Source organism: Metopolophium dirhodum, chromosome 5 (assembly GCF_019925205.1).
Source record: "Metopolophium dirhodum isolate CAU chromosome 5, ASM1992520v1, whole genome shotgun sequence".
Lineage (NCBI taxonomy): Eukaryota > Metazoa > Arthropoda > Insecta > Hemiptera > Aphididae > Metopolophium > Metopolophium dirhodum.
Window position 1 is genome coordinate 1479240 of NC_083564.1, and position 22385 is coordinate 1501624.

Here is a 22385-nt window from a genome sequence, read left to right on the forward strand (position 1 = left end):
TGAATTGAATAAAAGTACTCGCATCGCACATGCAACAATAATAATTATTATCTTTTAATATTTAGGTACCTAGTAGAAATACGTAATATTTTATTTTAATTTATTCTAATCTAATTCAATAATTAGATAAATCAGTATACTGCATTACCTAATAACCCTTAGCTATACCTACTTAAAAAATTACATTATCTATATTCTTCACATACATTTACAAATGTTGAACGACTTATTTTGGCCTCTAATTTTTTTTAGAATATCAGACTTATGCATGAAATGCGTATGCACATGCATATTAGGTATATTTAATTAGTATCGACCACATACCAACAAAACCTTAAAACATCAAAATATTATTTTACAATACAGTTAGGTACATCATACTTAATATTTATATACAACTTGTACGAGTATATAATATATACAAAAATGTTTAATAATTACCCCACACCCGTGATTAAAACATAATATATACTTACATTGACCTTTGAGGCTTAGCGGTTTTGTTTTGTTTTATTTTTAGTGTTTTACTAATCATACTGTTTTTACAGTAAATTATTCTATTACTTATCATTATATTTAATGACCCGTTGAAATTATATGGTAAATATAATTGGTAATTTTGTATAGATAGAGATAAGTTGAATTACTATTATTTAAAAAAAACCCCACTATACCATACATCTCAAATCTGAATACGAAGACACATATATCCGCATAAATGTCATAGATATTATTGCCCGATTAATTGCGTCATTTTATTACAATAACATATACCTATCTGTCTATTTATATAAGATAATGAACAGATTTAGGTTCTATTGACGATTATACATAGCTAACTTATCGTTTCAGGCATAATTATATTGTTATTTATTATAATTTATGGTAGGTACACGCGTACTGTGCATGTTTTTTGACTAGACAAATTGCCACCAAAACAAAACGCGTGTCAAGTACAAGTGCACAGAAAATGACACGCGCCCGGCATTTAAAAAAGAATTTGTACAGAATATTTTCCATAATTTTTATTTTTTATTACAATAATAATATGTATCACGATTCACGATCATGTGATGACAAAGGAGGGTATGGTTGGTGGTACCATTATATTATATAGTATATACATACGCATTACCCAAGATATAATATGACGTGTTAAGTAGGCAGGTACTTAATGTACTTACTATTTTGCCAAGCGCAAGGTCTGTTTAAATTGCCGTTCGTAGCAACGGGTGAGATCTCATTTTCAAATTGTATGGTTGATATTTGCTCAGGTGTCTGATAGATGTAATTTTTGACAGGACTGGTATTTTCTAAAATACAAAAATACTATTAATTTCATCCGATAAATAAATATTTATTTTATAGATAATGTATATTATATATATTATGTAGATACGTAAATATATTAAACATATTTAACTAAAATATAGATTATGTTTTTGAACCCGTGTAAAACATACAATATAATTAATACTTGTTGTTTATTATAATATATGCAAAGAATATATAATTCTTTAAATTGTATTTTACCGCGCTCTGCGCGGTTAGTGTGGTTGTAAGGTGATTAGTGATAACAATAATAATGATGAGCAAGTTACGATAAAATAAATGAATTGTAATTAGAAAAATATAATATTATAATGAAAAATGTAATACCTAGTTTAGGAATTGACATTTTATTGAACAACAAACATTTATTGTCGTTTCTTTATGTTTAGGTAAGTTCTGTATAAAATATAAATAATATGTAATAATAATAAATAAAAACTTTATGTTTGGAGCAACACACTATTGGTTTGATTTGTTTGTGGTCAATTCCTGAATAAATAAAATAGAAGTCTTATTTATATATTATAGACTATAGCTTATATGAAATTGGTCCTCAAAATCAAAAATTTTTAATTTATAAAGTATAATCATGATATTATTAGTTAATAGAATATTAATATAATCCAAAAATTATACCAACAATATAGAAATATTAATTTAAATTAAATGTAATTATTTTGAAAAATACTTAATATAAAGCTAGTAAAAAATAAGAATGTTATTTTATATTACAATATGTGTATTTTAAAAAGATAAAAGTAATTTTATTCATTATTCAAGGTATTATCATAAGCGTTTACATTTTTAAACAGAGAGTATAAATTGTATAATATATAACACATGACATTAATTATTACATAGGTACTAACTAATACACTCTTGAGTTATTATTTATTAGTTATTATTGAACTTTACATTTATTTTTTAAGACACTTAAGATTGTATATTATAATTCATTGTGAGTTGTGCATAAGTATTTTAATTTATTAACACGTATATTGTATTTTATAATCAGAAAATTAGAAATTAGAAATATGGAACAACTATCGACATTCATTAAATACTATTGTACTCAATTATTAAAATCATATCGTCTACATAAACTGCGAGCATATACGGAAACATTTAACATTAAGTAATGTATATTGTAGACAGCCTTCAGTATTATTTAAATTAATATATATTTGTGGTAGGTTGTAGCCTGTAGGTATAGCCGTATTGGTGGGAATATATTTTAGCAACCACCTAATTAATTAAGGTAGGTCAGGCCAGCGAAGCAAGATGTGCTGAGCCGACACTAAAATAAATTGTTCTGTATCACACCGTCACACGCTCAGAAACGATAGAGTTTGGCAGGAATGTGTGTGTGTGATGGTCGTTTACGGAGACACGGACATCATTGAAGTATTTTATTTACATACTTTGTTTTTGTATCAATAAAAGTAATTCCGACCAAAAACTGCATTTGAGTTTATTACAGTCGTTTTATGTTCCTACCTTTTAAAAGGAACAGTGCCGGGATGTGCTTACAAGGTATGGCAATGAGGTTTTATTAAACCAAATAGCGCCATGGTATTTGAAATCTTTGAGTCATTTTAACTTAAAAAGGACAAACGCAAGACTGACAAGAGCATAAATTCGTACCTCATAGCTTAGATAGTGTACGAGGGTAATGCTAATATGCTATACGGGCGATACGACAGTAAACATAATATGTATGAATATGTCATCTATGTGTTTCTAAAATGCAAATTAAATATGATTTAAAGTCACACATTTTTATTACAGAATTGAAAATACCATGTGTTACTGAGAATTAAATCTCGTGTTGTTTTTAGTAATTAAATCATTTAAGAAAATAATATCGAACAATATAATACACTAATATTTGGGTAGGAATTAAATAAACTGATGAATTAACAAAATATATTCTCTTATCGTTTTTGAAATTCCCTAAAGCTAACGATTTTAAATAGAGAGAACAATATTTAATAATTACGTATAAAATATATGTTTGTATAATTGTTATACAGTGCCCGGGCTATATAGAATTGACCAGTCCAACTCGAGTAAAGAAACCTACAATGGTTTTTTGATTTATGATTTATTATATATTCATTTATACCTTCTTAGTTTTAGAAAAATATGTAGGTACTTACTACTTACAATACAATTTTTATTTAAATGCATATTTTTAAATTTTTAACACTTTATTAATATATTACACACGACTCAACAACTTCACTGCACAAATAGTACCCACTAACTCACATGTTACGTATATGAATGTGTAATAGTTTGTTGTGACACTGTAATGAATTAATAATAAATAATAATGTAACTATACAATATCTTAAATTTCCTATAAAATATATAGGTAATTGCTAGTTACAATATTTTAAAAATTGAAAACAGAATTACCGATCAGGAAAATGTATGAGTAGGTTTATAATTATTTTGATAATCAATATTAGTTTTGTCGGTGAAAAAATCTTAAAACTGCGATAGTTAACAAGATAATATTATAAAGAGTTTTATGCAAGTACCTATGAGTATTATAAATGTTAATACACAAACTAAAAATTTGATCAATAGTTTCATATTACGATTATTACTTATTAATAAGGTATTATATTATTTGTACTATTACATTAAAAATACGTCAGTAAGCAATGTCAGTCAATACCTACGTAGGTACTAAACTGTCAGGAAACATTGCATCTTTTTAAAGTTAGTGATTCAATCAAATGCCAATTTGTTTTAATTTTTTTTTTATAATCCAAGTTACAATGCCTATTGCCTAGCTGACAACGGGCAAAGTATACCTATAGGTATTTCCTGACGTTAAATCCGCCACCAAATATTGTGTCTCGTGTTTTTATAATGTATTTTATGTTACTTGTGTACAACGTTGCCACAATTGTTAGGAAATGTGAGTTTCACGGGGGTGGGGGGATAAAAAACAAATTAAAAATCACGCGACGATAATGAGAGCTTGTGGGTTGGTACTTCTAAGAGTACATATATATACATAAATACCTACACCTGAGCTACAACTGCTACAACTAGGCACGAGTATAAATGATAATAATAATGATGATGATGATAATAATAATAAAGCCGGTGTGTATATTACACGGGGAAAAGTCGCGGAGTTAATTGTCCGACATCACGCGGCATACATATTGTTATTATAATATAAACGCGCGACCAAGCAGGATATACTTATATATATATATATAATATAGTTAAACGGGAAACGACGTATTATTTTAGTAGCTAGTCGTTTTAATTTACGCCGCCACCAAATTACGTGTTACATTGTCATCAGCAAATAAACAACCACACGGCCCACAGGGCGCCGCACCGATCATTATAATATGGTACATATTATTATTGTATAGACTATAGACCATAAGTACGCAAGTTGGCCGTGTTATGCATGCGATAATTACTTCGTTTAGACTTGTTGAAATAGCACTATTTAGTGTTTATTAGTACAATATTTATATAAATGTAGACGATAATAGGTAGCTATATGTTATAACTGATAATATACAATTCAATAATTGTATATACAATATACATAAAGTATTTACATTTTATTTTAATTAACACTTATTACTTATTAAATATAAAAACTGTAAATATTTTTTTTTTTTACAATAAATTATTAGTATATATAATGGATAATAATAATATATAGGTACCTAGACATGAACAGACATAGAAAAAGTCTTCCAGTAGTGACACTTTACATGTTTATATCATCGTTGATTATTATTATTTAGGTCTTCACACCATTCTCGTTGAATCCTCCCTAGTGGGTAACCAGGTATGGTGTCTGTCACAGTTTAAGTTAAGTTGATACATTTTTACGATTTACCGGCGACAAGCGTAAACGTTTATACTTACATAATAGATAAATGTCGATATTCGATTAAAATAAGTATCTATTTTGTGACTTTGTCACTAATTTACATGAATTAAATTAAATTTTATTCTCAAAATCTAAGTGACTAAATATATCCATATATTATGTACCGGATTAAAATAAATTATTCTTGATCTCCTCTAAAATATAGTAAACAAACATAATAAATTAACTATATCTGATCTGCTCGAATAAAGAATATTATTTTATATAAATATAATATTATTATTGAATAAAATGTATTTATAATAGGTACTATAAAATAAATATAACCTAACCTAACCTAACCTTTTAACATTGCTTCTAAACTCTAGTATGGATTACAATGGTTGAAACCTAAATAATATAATTAAAATAAATAACGATAGGATATTATAAATAATGAAGGTATACTTAGCCTTGGTCCATAGATTACACATGACGTTTATAAATTATTTAACAACATAATGGTTTGTTTAAATGTAGGTACAAAACACAAATTTACATGAGTAATCGTGATTTCTAAAGACTATAGGATCATTAAGTATTTAAGGGTCTGTTAAACACTATGATAATGGAAATTAGTGTGACCTGACACGGTAGTGTTTTAAAGTGAGCCAGTTAATTAAAAATTATATCAACTTTTAACGTCCACGCGCTTATACCTCTGCTTCTTTCATAATTTTAACGTAAAAGTGTAAAACTATATATAATTGTCGAGGGTTCGTTACGCACTAGTGGACATTACGAGCGCCCCAACGACATGTTGTATAATTACTTGGTAATTGTAATTTGTCATCAAGCATCACCTACAGTTAACCATCGGTAATTTGCATTTCAATGCATTTTGCTGAAAATGTTGCAGGATTTTATTATTGTTAGCCAAAATACACTTTTGATTGTTTCTTATTTATAATAGTTATTGAGTTATATGCAAAATAATATCCAGGATAATTACTGTAGAACTGCCAAAAACAATAATATTAATAATATATTAAGACTCATTTTTGTCAGCGGCTAAAATAAGTAAAAGTAAAATATTTATTTTAATATTGGAAAACTCAAATAAGAGTAAAGCTTGGCGGGCGCGGGGTTACATACTTCTAAAAGTTTGGTTATTCTCACATATTTATAATTATACTAGATATGATACTACATTTTTAAATATATAAAGCTTTTATAAAATATAATACAATTATATGATAATATTCGGATACATAATATTATATAAATATACAAGGTGGTTTTTTTAAGGTAAACAATCTTTTCTCGAAAACTAACGTTTTAGGAAATACATAATCTTTTACATAATTAAATCATAACAAAACAACATTTTTTTATCGTTATTATTCGTAATTTTATATGTATTTTATATCGTATAATTGTATAAGTTTTATACTATTTTGAAGTATTATTAAGTGAAATAGAATGTCACAGAGGAATCCTGAAAAATGTTTGTCCACTCCCCGCTCATAACGAGTAACAACTTTAAATACTTATAAAATATAACTAATTAATTACTTATTCGAAATTCTATTCTTATGTATATTCTCAGAAAAAATTCTGTTTCAAAAATGAAACTAAAAATGTATGCTGTCATTTTAAAGAAGTAAAAACTTAAAAATCATAAAGATAAATAAAATATTTAGATACCACAGTGAGTGTTTATTTTATGTATAGACAATTTAATTCAACCTAAAGCTTTTTACTTCATCCTATCATTATTGACACAAATGTCTAACGGGACGGACAGTATCAGGACACACAGTATAAGACAGTATATTTTGTTTAAATTAAACAATTTAAAGCTTTTAGATTTTACCTTGAAAATTAATAATATATACTATACGGGTGATTTGTGAGTAGAACGATAAACATTATTTCTCTTTAGGCCAAGAAAAATAAAAATGCAAACTGTTATACCTATAAAATTTTTATCGATGTAATAAACATTACCTTGACACGTCAACAAAAGTATACCACCTACGAGTTATGTATTACAACCAAAGTTATATAATCAGCTTGAACAAAAGACATCTAATAATATATAGACTTGCAATAAATTGGAACGAAACACCCTTTTGTATTTTAACGGGTACTAACCAACACAAAATGACTGTTCAAAAAATATTTTTGCACGGCCCAAAGTATTATTGACCATGTTGGAGGCTAGCCAGCTGGATTTGGACTATATAAATAATAAATGTTATTCATCGACAATAGCATTTTTTTGGCCAAAAGGCTTCTAATAATATTTACAGTTTAATAAATTAGAACAAAAATATCTTGAGATGACGAGATGTCTTTTCTTTTTAGTTTTAAAATTTAGCGAGTACCTATATAGTATATACCAATTACAAATATTACCAATTCCCAACTCAAAAACGATTATATGAAAAATATCTTTCTGTCTACAACATTATGAATTATTTACTATTATAACATCTATTCTGATATTTTAATGACACTTTAAATAATTGAATACTTTGAAATAGTTTGAATACTTGGATGATGGTAATATACTAGTATGGTATAGTATAATAGGTAATTGATATGATGTGACAAAAAATTCGAAATCAAATATCTTTGAATGTATAATAAGGTATAAGTATTTGATAAATTAAACATGAAGTACTATCTAAACTGTTTTGTTAATATTATTTGGCTAATATATTTATTTATACAAATAGTATAAAAATATACATCAACAGTTCAAATTAAAGTTTCTAATTTAAAAATAATAATAATAATTACTGGTCAAATAACGCTACTTAGTTCGATGGACCTAGTTTCATAAGGTAACCCGAATTTAAACTGTGTAGATAAAGGCACGTGTTGGCTCAAACTCTTTTTGGTCGTGATCAGACAAGAATATATATGTATGCATGCCTCAATAAAATAAAAATACATTTTCATTGAGAGTGTATAATATTATAGTATCTCTATATAATATAAATACCGTTTTTAAAATATCATTCGGTGTTTTATAAATTATAACAGCCACAGATCCAAAAAAAAAAAACCAATGATTAAAAAAAAGATGACACCTGTTCTGTGATTATTATGACTGTCTATTTAAGAATAAAAAACTTTTTAAATAAAACATGGAAGAGGTTAGTGAACGGAGATATCAATGGGCGAAGCCATCAAGTAAATTATAAAGTTTAATATTACGACTGTGCCGGGTATGTGTGCTATTATTTATAATATTATGTCATATGCAATCGGTTGAACCTATCGTACACTAGTATCAGATCCAGAAGTGATTCAAGGGGCGTGGAAGGTCAATTTTGAGTATACTTAATTTAAAATTATATATCTCTTAACAGTAAGCTATATTATCTTTGCAAACAATTATACTTGAATCGGCGTAAGCGTAGGGGAATAATCTCCATATAACCTCCCTTAGTCCCTTGTTACCGCTACTGTCGCAAACACATAAATGTTTCAAGTGCAGAGTATTATTGCGCTATTGTCGTTAGTCATAACAATTATCACAGTTAGGATCCAATCGTACAACTATATATATAGGCAAAATGTAACATTGCGTGGAAAAATCACCTCAATTATTGACGTTTTTTTCGAAATATTAGTAAGTACAAACTGTTAAGGCAAATAAATCGATGTATTGCAGTAGTAGACTTATACGCATAGGCGTGACTATCGATGCGCACACAATACAAGTATATACATATACGATTATATGATACGTGCATTATAATATTATATATTATTATCACAATGTATTTATTTATTATAGATACTATTTTATCGGCGAATATGTAAAACGTAGTCTTCGTATGCGAATCATCAACGTCGGACGAATACAATAATCTACCTAATGTTTACCGCAGCCCTCACCTCGATCGACGGTCGTCAGCTCCGACACCCGCTGCGATGGTGTCGTTGGAACATCGTCAACCTCGTCGTCGCCGACCGTTTTCGGTGGCGGTAACGTCGGCGCCGTTGCTTCTTCGGACATATTATTTTCTGAGCGGTCGTGTGATATTGTATTTTTGCACTCGGGTGAGATTAGATTACCTACGAAGAAACTGTGCGGTGGCGGTGGCTATGGCGGCGGGTGGACGGGAAAGGACTGCGGTCGTCAACGCGACGACGAAAACACTCGTCGAACGTTTCACTCGCGAAAAACAAAGCCGCTAATAGACACGGTGCGCGTCCGTCTGGATCAGGTTTCCCGCGCGTGTGTGTATCGGATATAATAGCCGACGAATATTTTATTACTTAAACATCGTATATGATACCGTTACGGATTCGTGCGAATTATAATACCGACGACTGCAAATCCATAATAATAATAATAAAACGACGACGTCGTCGTCGCGGGGACCGGTAAACGCTCTGTATATACTGCACGTGCGTACGGTTGTGTGCGTGCGTAAGTATACCGCGGTCGATGGGCGGCGCGCAGAATCTCGCGCAAACGACAAGGACTGCATATATCGCGGCGGCGGTGGCGTCGGCGGCCAGCCGCTGTAGGTGCGCGCGCGAGTGTCGCCGGCTTAGCGTTCGTTTTACTCACACGCGCAAACTCGCCGCCGCACCGCCACCGCGTTGACCGCGCGCGCGATCAATTTCAAAGACTCTCTAGGGGTACTGTTGGGGAGGAGGGAGTCCGCTAGCCACCCACGCCACCCCGTGCCGTGGATTCGATGGTGAGGGATAATAATGTTATAGGGGGGGGGGGGGGGAGCGAGTACTCGGGGTAGGTAGGTAGGTGGATCGCGATTGGGGATGGTTGATTTATATTTAATATGCCCGAGTGCCAGACTATACTTTTTCTTTCGAAACATAACAAAAAATGGATGAAATGAAAAATATTTACTATACCTGCAGTCCACCAAAGTCATGATGCTGCTGCAGCCTAATAATATCATGAATGTTTACAGGTTTACGGATACTCCGATACTCGTGATGTGTTGAACCATATTGTGTGTTGAGTACGCGTACATTGTACAATATGTTCGACAAAAACGACATACATTATATACGAGCATCAAAACTTCAACCGGTTCTCGTTTAGATTAATTAGTAAAAATCGATTGGCATTGATCCAAATTTTAAATTTTAAAAAAATGATTCACTTTTTGCAAGCTTTTATGGATACATATAGCGTAAAGTAAATTGAATTCTTCGAGGTTACGTGTTGGTAGTATATAACTGTAGACCAGGGGGTCACCAACTGGCGGCCCGCGGTCCGCATCCGTACCACAGACACTTTTTTAACGGACCCTAATGGCTGCGTAATGATAAAATATATAATATAGTTTTTACATTACGTTTTTACAATAAAATTACGAATAAAAATATTATCCGATATTGTGAGTATGGTATGCATATATAATATATATCATTTACGTGTCTCCTTCACCGAGCGTTACGTTGAAAGCCCATACGCGCAAAAAATAATTCAGAGAAGTTGACTGATAGGTACGTTAGTAACGTTAGACGCTCGTTCCAAGTAGTTACGTTTTATTGCAATTCAGTAGTTATTAATTGTTAATGTATGAAAAAAGTCATTGGGTATTTAAATGTGTTCTGGACCGTGGGAAGTTTGGTAAGTTTCAAAATGGACCCCTGTAGAAATTAGTTGGTGACCCCAGCTGCTGTAGACCGTAGTCACCCCAGGGTGCCGAGAAATTATTTCAAATATAAAGCAATCATACATATATTTTAGAATTAAAAACAAAATGTTATGAAAGATATAGCGTGTGTGTAATAACGAATAACACAGATTATAAAAACCATTGCGTGTTTATATCTATAACTAAAGAAAGCCGGTGTTATAAAATATAAAAATAAATAGGTAGGTACACGATATTAGTATCCAGATTTATCCAGAAAATACTTTAAGTTGCCACGAGTCAAAAAAAGGTTAGAAACCTTTGGCTTACGTCCCCACGATGTTGCGGATTGCAGATGCACGAGTGATAATTAGCGTTCGGCCGACCAGAAAATGTTATCTCATTCGATTGAGAAATAACGTTCTGATTCAAATTAAAGGTCTATAGAGTAACCTTCGATTTTTTTTTTTTTTGCTATGCCAGGGCGCGTTATCAAATATTTTAATATTATCATATAAGTATATCGACCTATTCATAAAACGTATACAGTTAAATGTATCTGAAAAATAAATGAACAATTTTTAATTTTTAATGCACATTTTCCAGCTGTATTTATATGATGCACGCACGGCTCGGTGGGAAAAGCGACACATCCTGAGCGTCTATACACATTATATATTATATTATACGATAATGAAGGTGGAGTAATATGGTAAACGTGCGGCAAGGCAGGTAGGTACTGTACGCGTCGTTTATGATGAACGCGATTAAGAACCACACGCGTGTCGACCGCGAATTTACGACGGTATAATATATAATATATTACACAAAGTCACACGGCTACTACATATATTATTATTATTTATGTTATCAAATCGCAACTGTTGCTACGCTGCTTTACGATCGCATCACACGCAGTGTTAAACGCGATCTACTGCACCAGTTTAAATATTGTATATTATTATAATATTATGCGTTTATTGTTGCTAGTTAATAAATCACAATAAATAGATTAGAAAACAAATACTGATAGCGTTGTTGACCCGCATAATATAATAGGTTGGTATACAACCCGTCTTTTAAGAGAACTTTCATGAATATTACTGTAGTTTTTGATAACGGTTACTATTTGTATGGTACTATGCTAGTAATACAATTAAGAAAACCAATAATAACGGGACATACGTATATGAATATTATTATGAATATTACTTACATAAAAAACCGAAGTTCTTTAATACCGGATTGCATTAAAAATGTATTAATTTAATGGTTCACTAAAATTTATTGAACTAATCATGGGTCTCTGAATCATATTTAACTTATCTACTGTTAATTCATTAAATAATATTTAGTGATTGTTCATGCGACCCAGCTAATATAATTATAGCCTATCTTCCTTCAGAAACAATAATATGCATGGCTTAAAGATTCAATATTTTATAAGCTAATTTAGTATATTTATAGAGTCATGGGATGCAAAGAGACTCAGTTCCTACTCTTTCTATTTCTCTGAAACCGATTTAAAAATTTACTCAAAATTGTACGTTGGAGCGCTCAAATCTGACCTCAGATAGTTGTCATTCGTCTTTATGGATAAAATTATTTATATTTCATAATACACATTTTATATTCATTGTTTTTCTATCTTTATTTATTTGTATTGTTGTCTTTTGTCAATACATTTTTTAAGCATTGGATAACTAGGTTTCGTACGAACATATTAATCGAAAAATATCAAAAAAGTCATACAATAAAGTCATATAGAATTAACTACCTATTGAAAAAGTAATTGACAGCACAAATAGACAATGAGCTATATAATATTATATTTAACTATTTATTTGCACGCCCTGGAGAATAATCGTTTTTGGACGTAAATCGTGCGCTAAACTGGCACCACGATATATTTTTACGACAGTATAATACTCGTCACTGTATTATTTAAAATACACACGAAACACTACCATATAAGTGCAGTACCTAAACAATTTTTTTTTTCTATGCGTTCGTTGAAACATAAATAATATGAAAATAAATATATTGTAGGTAGTATTGTCTGCTTGGCTTTGCATACACTATGACTGTTTAGTAAGCATAATATTATTATATAGTAGTACACCCATTGACCATGTTGTGTATAGTCATTAGTGTTACAATAGGTTTTTACTATATACATATGAGTATATTATTTAGATATTCAGCACAGTAACAAACGCGTTGAATACGGTTACTGTAACCTGGAATTAACATGTATTGTAACGACATTATTATGTTAACAAATAATCGTGTCTTATTTATTTAATATTTATATATAATTCGATCAATCAATCAATCGAATCGTTTTACTAGCTATTATTTAGAAATCCACGCATATAGACTTCATAACATTATTTAAGCTATAAAAGTGGTAAAATTATTGTTTTGAAAAAATAATAACAAATATTTTGATCCTATCGCTACAAAATTGTATATCAAGTAATTCTGGTATGTTATAAAGTGTAAAAAGGTATAAATGATATTGTTGTCTACGATGATTATATACTACCTACCTATTGAATAGTTTTGATTTATTTTTGTTACAGCTAGTAAATAAATATCAGAATTTTGAACTTACCAATGACACTTGAGATGTTAAACAATGTAGAATCTATTTTTTACTCTAGAACAGCATAGACCGTGGCCCACTAAGCCTCAAAAGGGTCCCGTGGCCAATTTTAAGATTGAAAAATAACTGTTGAAGTATTCCGTACGCCATACGGCACACGACAAAAGGATATGATGTATTGATGAAATATTAAATTTATCTATTATTGATGACCAGCACAAAGACAACAGTATTTTACTAATATGACTAGCTAATTAAAACCTTGAGCATTACTGCACTCTAACTAGAGCAAAAAATCTCATTTTTGACCTCCTTATTTTAGATATATTTAGTACGGTATGCAACTAACTATTTCGTTGTAATATATTTTATGTTTTTATATGTGATTATAAAAATAATTCATTCTGTATTATAATTCTATACTTTTAACTAATTATACCCACCTTTCATAATAATATTATATATTATGATATTTTTATTGAAAACTTCAATATTTAGATAAAAAAAGTAGGATTAGACGTTTTATATTCATTGTTATGTTAAGTTTGCAACGAACCATTAAATGTCCAAATATTAATACAATAAATTGAATTATTTTTTTATTATTTTCATATTTTAGGTATAATAATATTGCATGTTTTAAAAATAGTAGTGTAATAGTTTGAAAAACTAGATGTGAGTAAATAACACGTCATATTACGCGCTTACTTTTAATTTCATAAAATCAGTGATTTTGTCTTTGACAAAAAACTATAAATTGTATTGAAAATGTTATGGAATTATTTAATAGTAAGACTATTTTAAGATAAAACATCCATTTTGCTTATTGTACTTTTTTATGTACAAAAATGTATCAATTCTAGATTAAAAAAAAAATTTAAGATGCTTCATGAAAGTTTGAAAATTGTTGGTAAATTTATTGTACAAGCGTTGTATGTTTTATTTTTATTGTATTCACTATTTTCATTTCATTTTGTTAGAATATGCTAAAATTCTAATACAATTAAATTCATATTTTAGGTACTATTTTATATTGCATATAAATCCCATAGTTATGATAATAATAATAATAAATATCAATGTATCATGTCTGTATGGCGTGACTGCGTCTTACGCTTTCGTCCGTGCGCGTGCAATACACTGACGTTTAAGAATTGCATAAACGAAGCGCCGTGTTACAGGAGTAAGTTAAATCGTCGTTAGCGGTGTTTTAAAATTGGCACAGCGTCAGGTATGATATGGTAACCTATAGTGTTTGACCGGCCGCGATTCTAAAACTAAATCCGTCGCTGGCACCATTGCAACTATTATACGCCAGCCGGGTAAAATACGAAAATAAGAAAAGCCGATTAAATAAATAGAAATCGAAAACGAGCACGAGCTTCGTGATGACGTGTTGCGGGCAAACGAGTGAGATTTCCAGTACGCTAATTTTTTTTTTTTTTTTATTATTATTATCATTCGTTGTCTGTATGATATTTAAATCAAAATATAATGTAATTTTTTACAAAAACATCGTAAATTGTTTTGTAACAATACAAATAATAAATAACGATCGTCTCGTACGGCGGACGCGCGTGGGTGCAGAAAACAACAATAACAATAATAATATAATAATAATAATAATAATTATATTAATAATAATAAATAAATAATAACGTGTATTTGCTTTTGTTGGAGCGATGCGCGTGTGGTTTTACTTGTTGAACGGGTTGTCGTCGGCCGGTACGGGCTTTCCGCAAACTTTGGCCAGAAACGCTGAAACGAAAAAACAAAACGAACGGCGCCAAGTTTAAAATACAGTCTTCTCTAAAAATAGACCACCGCGTCGCGGGTAACGCAACGCTGTAGTAAAAAGAACCAAAAAAAAAAAAAACCAACCAAGCAAAAGCGGACGGACAGCGACAATCGCAAAATGTGCGTGAAAACAAATATTTATATTTATAGAGGCGCTGTCCGGTCAGTATAACACACAGTAATAGCAATAGCTGTGCACACTATACGCTACTATGGCGATATTATATAACGCATCGGTCGTCGTGACCATACGATCCGCGGCAGTTTAAAAATAAAAGCGTTTATACATTATATCATCCCAAGCGCGGTATTTCGTTATGACCGCAAAACAGATTATGATTTTCTTTTCCTCCCAGAAATGTTATGCAGCTCCGCATTTCTGCGGACGGCGAGAAATCGCTCGTCGATAAAATATTTTACACGCCGATCGATAGCAAAACCAAAATACGGAAAGCTCCTACTGCGACAAGTGCCGCGTGTAGGCAGAGTAGTATATTATAATATTATTTTTGTCAAAGCGTTATATCGCGTTGTTACTGGATTCGCAGGATACGCGTCCTTTACACGAGCGAAAAAATATGTCCTCGGAATCGGCTAGAAACCGAAGACGACGACGATGACGAATTTTAAGGACAACTGCGGAAGCGGCGTTGGACCAAGGTCCTGAGTCATCGCCTTGTACACACAGGCACGCACTATATATTTTACAAGCAATTTGCGTTGAACAGAGAAAAACGCAATGACGTCACAACAGCGTATCGTTTAAAAACGGTATCTTTACACTTACGGATAATGGTCCGGGTAGTTTTAATTTTTTAATGGTTTTTTTTTTTTTTTAACGTTAAACGCTTAAAATGGAATTTATTTCATGTCGCTCAGGCGAACCATCACTTTTTTTACGAACGCTGAAAAACATTCGATCAAGGTGGTTTTTATTTTGGCACAGGTAGGTAGGTATATTGGTATAATAGGCGAACGTTGCCGGCGGGTGCACAAACTTTCGTCAGACACCGCACTGGAAACGCGATTTGGGTGTACATAGTATAAATTATTTATACATATTATATTATAATAGGCATATAGTATAATAAAATATCGATTACTCACGGACATAGGGGATCATACCGTCCTCATCCTCGGGGTCCATGCAGTCCTTGACAACTTCGTCGAGTTCCGCGTCGGACAATTTCTCTCCTGCAAACGCGAAACAGATATAAAAATAAAAACAGGACATCGGCCAGCAATAAGGAGCTCATTATTGGTGGGTGGGGCATAACATTATACAAGACGTTCGAATACGAATATAATATTAGAACCCGACCGGGTGTATCGGCGACCACTTACCCAAGGAGAGGAGGATGTGTGTCAGTTCTCCACCGATCATGTGACCGTCTTCGGCTTTGTCGTACAGTTTCAGGCACTCAATGAAATCTTCGTACACTCCTTGGTCTTTGTCCTTAATCACTTGAGCGAAAATTGGGTAGAACTCGTCCACCATCAATTTCTTTTCGCCTGCTCGGGAAAACACACACAACCACGTGTAATTAGCATATTGTTATTGTGTCTCAAATCAGACATTGCACGATGGCTCATATTATATAAATTAGATAATAATTGAATAAACATAAATCGTTCGACACTCACCCTTCTTTTTGGTACCACCCATCTTCTCGATGGTGGCCAATGTTGGGTTCATTTCCAAAGCGCGGAGCAGATCTCCCAAGTAGAAAGCGTCGACGCCTTCATTGGTACTGTCGTAGATACCCCAGATGAAGTTCACACCTAAAATTTCGAACAATTATTAATAAATTATAATGGACGGGAATATTACGCGTAAATGGGTTCATCTATGCTACGTTATTATTTATTATTACTATTATTTTTGTATGTAACTTACGTTCAATATCGTCTTTGGACAATTCCTGAAACGAAAAAAAAGCAAAAAACCTTTAGACCGATTTCTATATGTACGAATAAACATCTGAGGCAAAAAGGCGTGTTTTCCAAATTGACGATAGTATAAGATACCTAATAGTTTATTTTTTAGAAAAAGTTTATCTTATACCGGGTACCTTATACGAAGAACTAAAGAAGTATTTGAAATATGCATCTTTTAAGCGTTGTGATATTGTTATAATGAATAACAATGTTAGTGTGTAAACCAACTAAATGTGGCCCCTATTATAGTATTATAATATACCTATTATATCTGTACGGCTGTACACCTAAAATCACTGAATAGGATAATATTCTGGAACGGTGTACATTGTACAATCACCCAAATATATTGCCTCTCATATTTTGTGGTAGTAGTCTTCACTGGTTTGAAATTTGAACTAATAGTTTATATCGAAAAACGAGTAGATATTGTTAGTTAAGATAACGATTAGGTATACTTCCTAGCAAATAGTTTTTTAAAGACAATTAAAATAAAAGTAATCTGGAACTTAGTATAAACTATAAAAAAATTGGCTAAAAAATGCGTATCTAATTAAATATTATGTAATAAAATATCTGTGGTCATTAAATTATAAAAAACGGAACACTGTGCCTGTCTTGTCGATAATACCAATTATCGCTTATTGTGTTGTTATAATAATAATAAGATGATGATTATTGATTATGTTCCTGAGCATAAAACTTAACTTTTTAAAAAAATACGTCTGCATTTAAATGATAATTTTAACTTTTCAATATAAAACAAAACATGAATTAATAAGATATTATTTTTCTTCATAACAATTTTTATTGCAATTTTAGATTTTTTTTCGCTTTAAGTGCATCCTTTTGATCTATCTGCCCCAACAATCGGCCGACACCATCGACCACCAAACAAAAAACGCCCTCCCCAAATCACAGTTCTAGTTGTTCGGGAATGTCGAGAACATTCATGATTTATAATAGTTAACAATAAAAAAATATACAAGTAGGTACTCACCATTTTAATGAGTGCGCGTTCAAATCGTGAATGGACTGTGTTCGGTTCGCACGTGTATCCTCGGAAGGCGATGCGAACGAATATCGACTGAAGTGCACCTCGTCTGCTGACCCGCTGCTCGGCCGCAGCCACCCCTCCACGACTTCGGTTCTATTTATAAACGTTTTATTTTCGAAGGCACTCGCTGTCGTTCGCCAATATCATGTTGCAACTAAAACCGTCCCGTTGTACTTTTATGGGGAAAAAAGGACGGCTGGCACAATATTGTATTATTATTTTATGCGCTCGCTATCTCCACGCGCACCGCCAAAGGTAGGTACACGCCACGCGTTTTCATAATATATATATTATATATATAATTATAATATGATGATTATACTACATATAGGGTAGGTACTTGGTTAAAGGTAAGGTCGGCCGCAAGGAAGACTTATGAATTAATAGGAATCTTCAAATCAGTCTAACAACACGAGGCGGTTAGACAAGATATCGCGGACGTCAAACTAAAATACACGAAACGTGCGCATTTTCATCCAAGCCCAGAAAACCTATTGTGCCTACGCCGAACGTTTTGGAAAAATTACGAAAGCGGCACACTTCAGAACATTGCCTCAAGGCTTAAATACTTCTTTCAGAAAATATTTTGTTTTTGATGTAAATATATAGGTATAGTAGGTAGGTACCTACTCCTAAATACGGATTTTTCGTTCGCTTTTCTAGATTTACATAATATTATGATAATACCTAAGCTAGATCCTACACATTTTGCCATTTTTAGAAAATATATAATCGCTTTTCCATATAGGTAGAGTTCCAACGCACACGTCGACCGGTATAATTTACAACGAACCAAAAAAATCAAATTGTTCGCTGGTACCTACTATTTTATATAGATATGGAAATACCTATACCTGTTCTGTTCGATCTATATTCTGCTGTCCTGAATCAAAACAGGATAACTATCCAGTCAATACGATTGTTGAGAAACAGCAAATAATGTTTTGAACAGTAAATCAAGCCTTAAAGAAGTGCTTATACAAAAGATTGATCAATACTTGTGCTGATATTTCTAACTGTATATCTAAAGTTGGTCGAACACTTAGAATTTCAACTTTTTTGAGTTTTTAAGGAAAAAATGAACTTACCCTAAAGTAATTAAGCTCCGTCAGCCTGGCACTCCAAAAGTGAAATTTCGTAATTTTTTTTTTTAGATAATTAATAACCAATTTGTAACCCAAGATTTGGAATTTGTAACACAAAATGTCACCCTTAAATTAACGTTCCGATGTTAGGGGTGCTGAGCTGACGTCAGCCCAACGCCCAAAAATGAAATTTCGTAATTTTTTTTTTAAGATAATTAGTAACCAATTTGTAATAATGGACTTACCGGATTATCGCTTAGTCTTTTTTGGACATAACTAGTTTTAACCTAAATCGTTACTATGTCACGTCAATACCATTTTTCTCCAACGTAGATAATATGAACCATTATATAAGCCAAAATCCAGTAACTCCATTATTTTTCATGTGATATACCGAGTTTTTGTTTAATATTTATAGATTTACCGTGTTTTTGCTTACGAAACATCTAATATATTGGACTTAGGTACTGTATGTTTTCTTATTTTAAATTGCATTTTCAGATGGCTTTTAATAGAAAATTTTTTACATAAGAAATCGGTGTAAAACAACTATTAAATTTATCCATTGAAACAAAACAATCCATTTTTACGAATTATGGAGTTATCCGGTTTTGCTTAGCACGGCAGTATTAGATTATGAGAGTTTCGACGTTATATTTATGTTATTGTTTAAAATTCTTATGTAGAAATTTTAATAGGTATGTTTACGTACAAATGAACATCGATATATTCAATATACCTAGGTTCTTCTATTTACAAAAACATGCAGTGGCCACTCTTTTAGTTATTGAAAAAAAAAGTAGGTAGGTGCCCTAAAAACTACCACGAAATCAGATAAATTTGACTAAGGGTCCTGGTGCCAGTTTTTCAAATTTTCCACAATTCTATGGAATTTGAAAATTAAATTTTATAATTTAGTTTCCACTTCAATTATGAGACTTTTTCACAAATCTACTACCCGATACCTATTTAGGCGGGGTTGATAGTGTGTATTATATCGAAAAAAATGACTTTACGGGAATAACTCTCAAGCTTTGTCGAACTGTCGGATTTTGATGACTATTTTTTTATCTGAAAGAAGAAGACTTCCTACAGCCCGCATCGATCTCTGATTTTGTATTTTATTTCAAATAATTGTATTAAAAAATTTGTAAAAAAATGGTTTTTATCTTGTATTTGTTTAGACATATTATAAAGTTTGAGAATAAAATATTGAAAAACAGAGATCGATGCGGGCTGTAGAATATTTTCCTCTAACAATTAAAAAAATAATTATGAAATTTGGTTCATTCTACAAGGCGGTATCGTTATTACCGCAGAGTGTATTTTTGAGGACAAAATGGCATCGGCACCGGGTGCCTTAACGAGTTTAAATATACTTGGGTATCTAGACGGCCAGACAAAAAAATGTATGTGAAAACGATTATAGTCGAAATCATAATATACTCCGAAGACGATGGCACTATCTATTTATAGGTCACAAATGAATGGGTAACTTATAACATAATTTATTATTGTACCTAATAGCTACAGCTGAGCCTTGTAAATCGTAATATTAAACACAGTTATCATTAATAGGTACCTAAACATATTTTTGTGAATTGTGCCAATAGTGGAACCTAAACTAGATTTAAATATATAAACAAATCCAAATGGTACTATTATAAATTATAGACAATCTTTATATAGTTTATACTATAAGTTCCTTGTTCCTACCTGTTTGTAGTATGTATATTGGGTACCTATACTATTTAGTGTAACAAAAATAATATCAATATACCTAACCTAACCTAACCTAACAATATGTAGGTATAGTTACCTATATAAAATGAATTCAAAAGGCGTTTAATGCCCATTGCCAATACGGATCCCTCCTTCACTTTTTAAATTCAATTAACAACTTACACTGCACATAAAAGTTTAACACTATCTTATTGTTATTATAATGTTATGATATGTAAATGTTTTTTTTTCAGCTAGGTGTGCTGAAATATTTTATAATAATTATAATATTAAAAAAAAAAAACATTTACATGTCATAACATTGCATGCTATATTTACAAGTAGGTACCTATTATCATTGAATATATTATATCGTAGGGGAGAGTGGGGCAGATTTGAATGTAATTTTTTTAATTTTTTAATTTTTGACAAATTTTGTATTTGATATTTACAATCTATAGTCTAGATGGTTGTTAATACTATTTGACTCATAACAACCTTATATATTTAATAACCAATTTAATTTCTAATTTTAAAGTTAAGTATATTTTTATTCAAATGTACTCCCAACCATTTGGACGTGCATGGGGGTAGATTTGAATATGTGTCTTACACAATTGAAGGGTCACATTTGAATGTTGAACGTAAATAAATATTAAATTAAATTAAACTTGTTATTTATTTTAATAATAAAAATAACTCAATATAATATAATAATAATTTTAGATTCTGAGTGGAACAATGAATGTCTTGATTATACAATGTGTTTTATTTTTTTTTTTGTGTGTCTGTCATCCTCATCACGGTTTATGGGGAAATACAACTCCTTCGATTTTCTTCAACAGTATCTTGTTTGATGGGAAAGTGAATCTAGTTGGTGCATTCGGGAGGTCAAATTTTAAAATTCCTAATAGTTTTCAAAAGCGACGGGAAAAACAACATAAAAATTAAGGGAAAACGGGAATTTTTACGCAAAATCAGTTTTCATCAAAATCGATTTTGGTTTTTGGTGTAACTCTAAAACAAATGAACGCATATACATGAAATTTTCACTGATTGTTTATATTTGAATTTTCTATGTACGATAACATTTTCAAAATAATTTGATTTGTTTTGAACTGTTTAGGAATATTTTCTGTTTCCAATTTCATTAGTCTTTTTTTCTATGAATGTCAATAAAACTTTATTTGTTGGGTAAAAAAGCTTGAAAATTTAATAGAAGACTCCTAATATTGTTACAATGACATAAAAATATTAAAAATCCTTAGTCGAAGTTTTTATTTATAAGCATTTAAAGTTCAAATCTTGACAAAATACGGAAAAACCACGAAAATTAGCAAATTATTTT

At 31.1% G+C, this 22385-nt stretch overlaps 1 protein-coding gene and 1 long non-coding RNA gene across 3 annotated transcripts; one reads left to right on the top strand and one right to left on the bottom strand.

The window, feature by feature from the left end:
* Nucleotides 1-15049: 15049 nt before the first annotated feature.
* Nucleotides 15050-18306, bottom strand: LOC132944951 (myosin light chain alkali). Of its 2 annotated transcripts, XR_009664498.1 has the most exons (7): nt 18174-18306; nt 17133-17157; nt 16880-17017; nt 16580-16747; nt 16343-16429; nt 16023-16140; nt 15050-15196 (listed from the first exon to the last, which is right to left on the bottom strand). XR_009664498.1 is itself a non-coding variant. In XM_061014523.1 (6 exons), the coding sequence occupies exons 1-6, from the start codon at nt 18174-18176 to the stop codon at nt 15135-15137; spliced, it is 483 nt and encodes a 160-aa protein (XP_060870506.1). In that variant the 5' UTR covers nt 18177-18306; the 3' UTR covers nt 15050-15134. The 2 variants fall into 2 exon arrangements, 1 of the variants encoding a protein (XP_060870506.1); XM_061014523.1 differs by lacking the exon at nt 16023-16140.
* Nucleotides 18307-18453: 147 nt separating this feature from the next.
* LOC132944952 (uncharacterized) lies at nt 18454-19787 on the top strand. Its single transcript, XR_009664499.1, has 2 exons — nt 18454-18848; nt 18979-19787. It is a non-coding gene; the product is annotated as an uncharacterized LOC132944952 (long non-coding RNA).
* The last annotated feature ends 2598 nt before the right edge of the window (nt 19788-22385 follow it).

Coding starts and splice junctions, on each gene's coding strand:
- LOC132944951 (XM_061014523.1), bottom strand. Junction 17,018..17,132: donor GTCCAAAGACGATATTGAAC/GTAAGTTACATA, acceptor TCGAAATTTTAG/GTGTGAACTTCATCTGGGGT. Junction 15,197..16,342: donor CGGTATGATCCCCTATGTCC/GTGAGTAATCGA, acceptor TTTTCGTTTCAG/CGTTTCTGGCCAAAGTTTGC.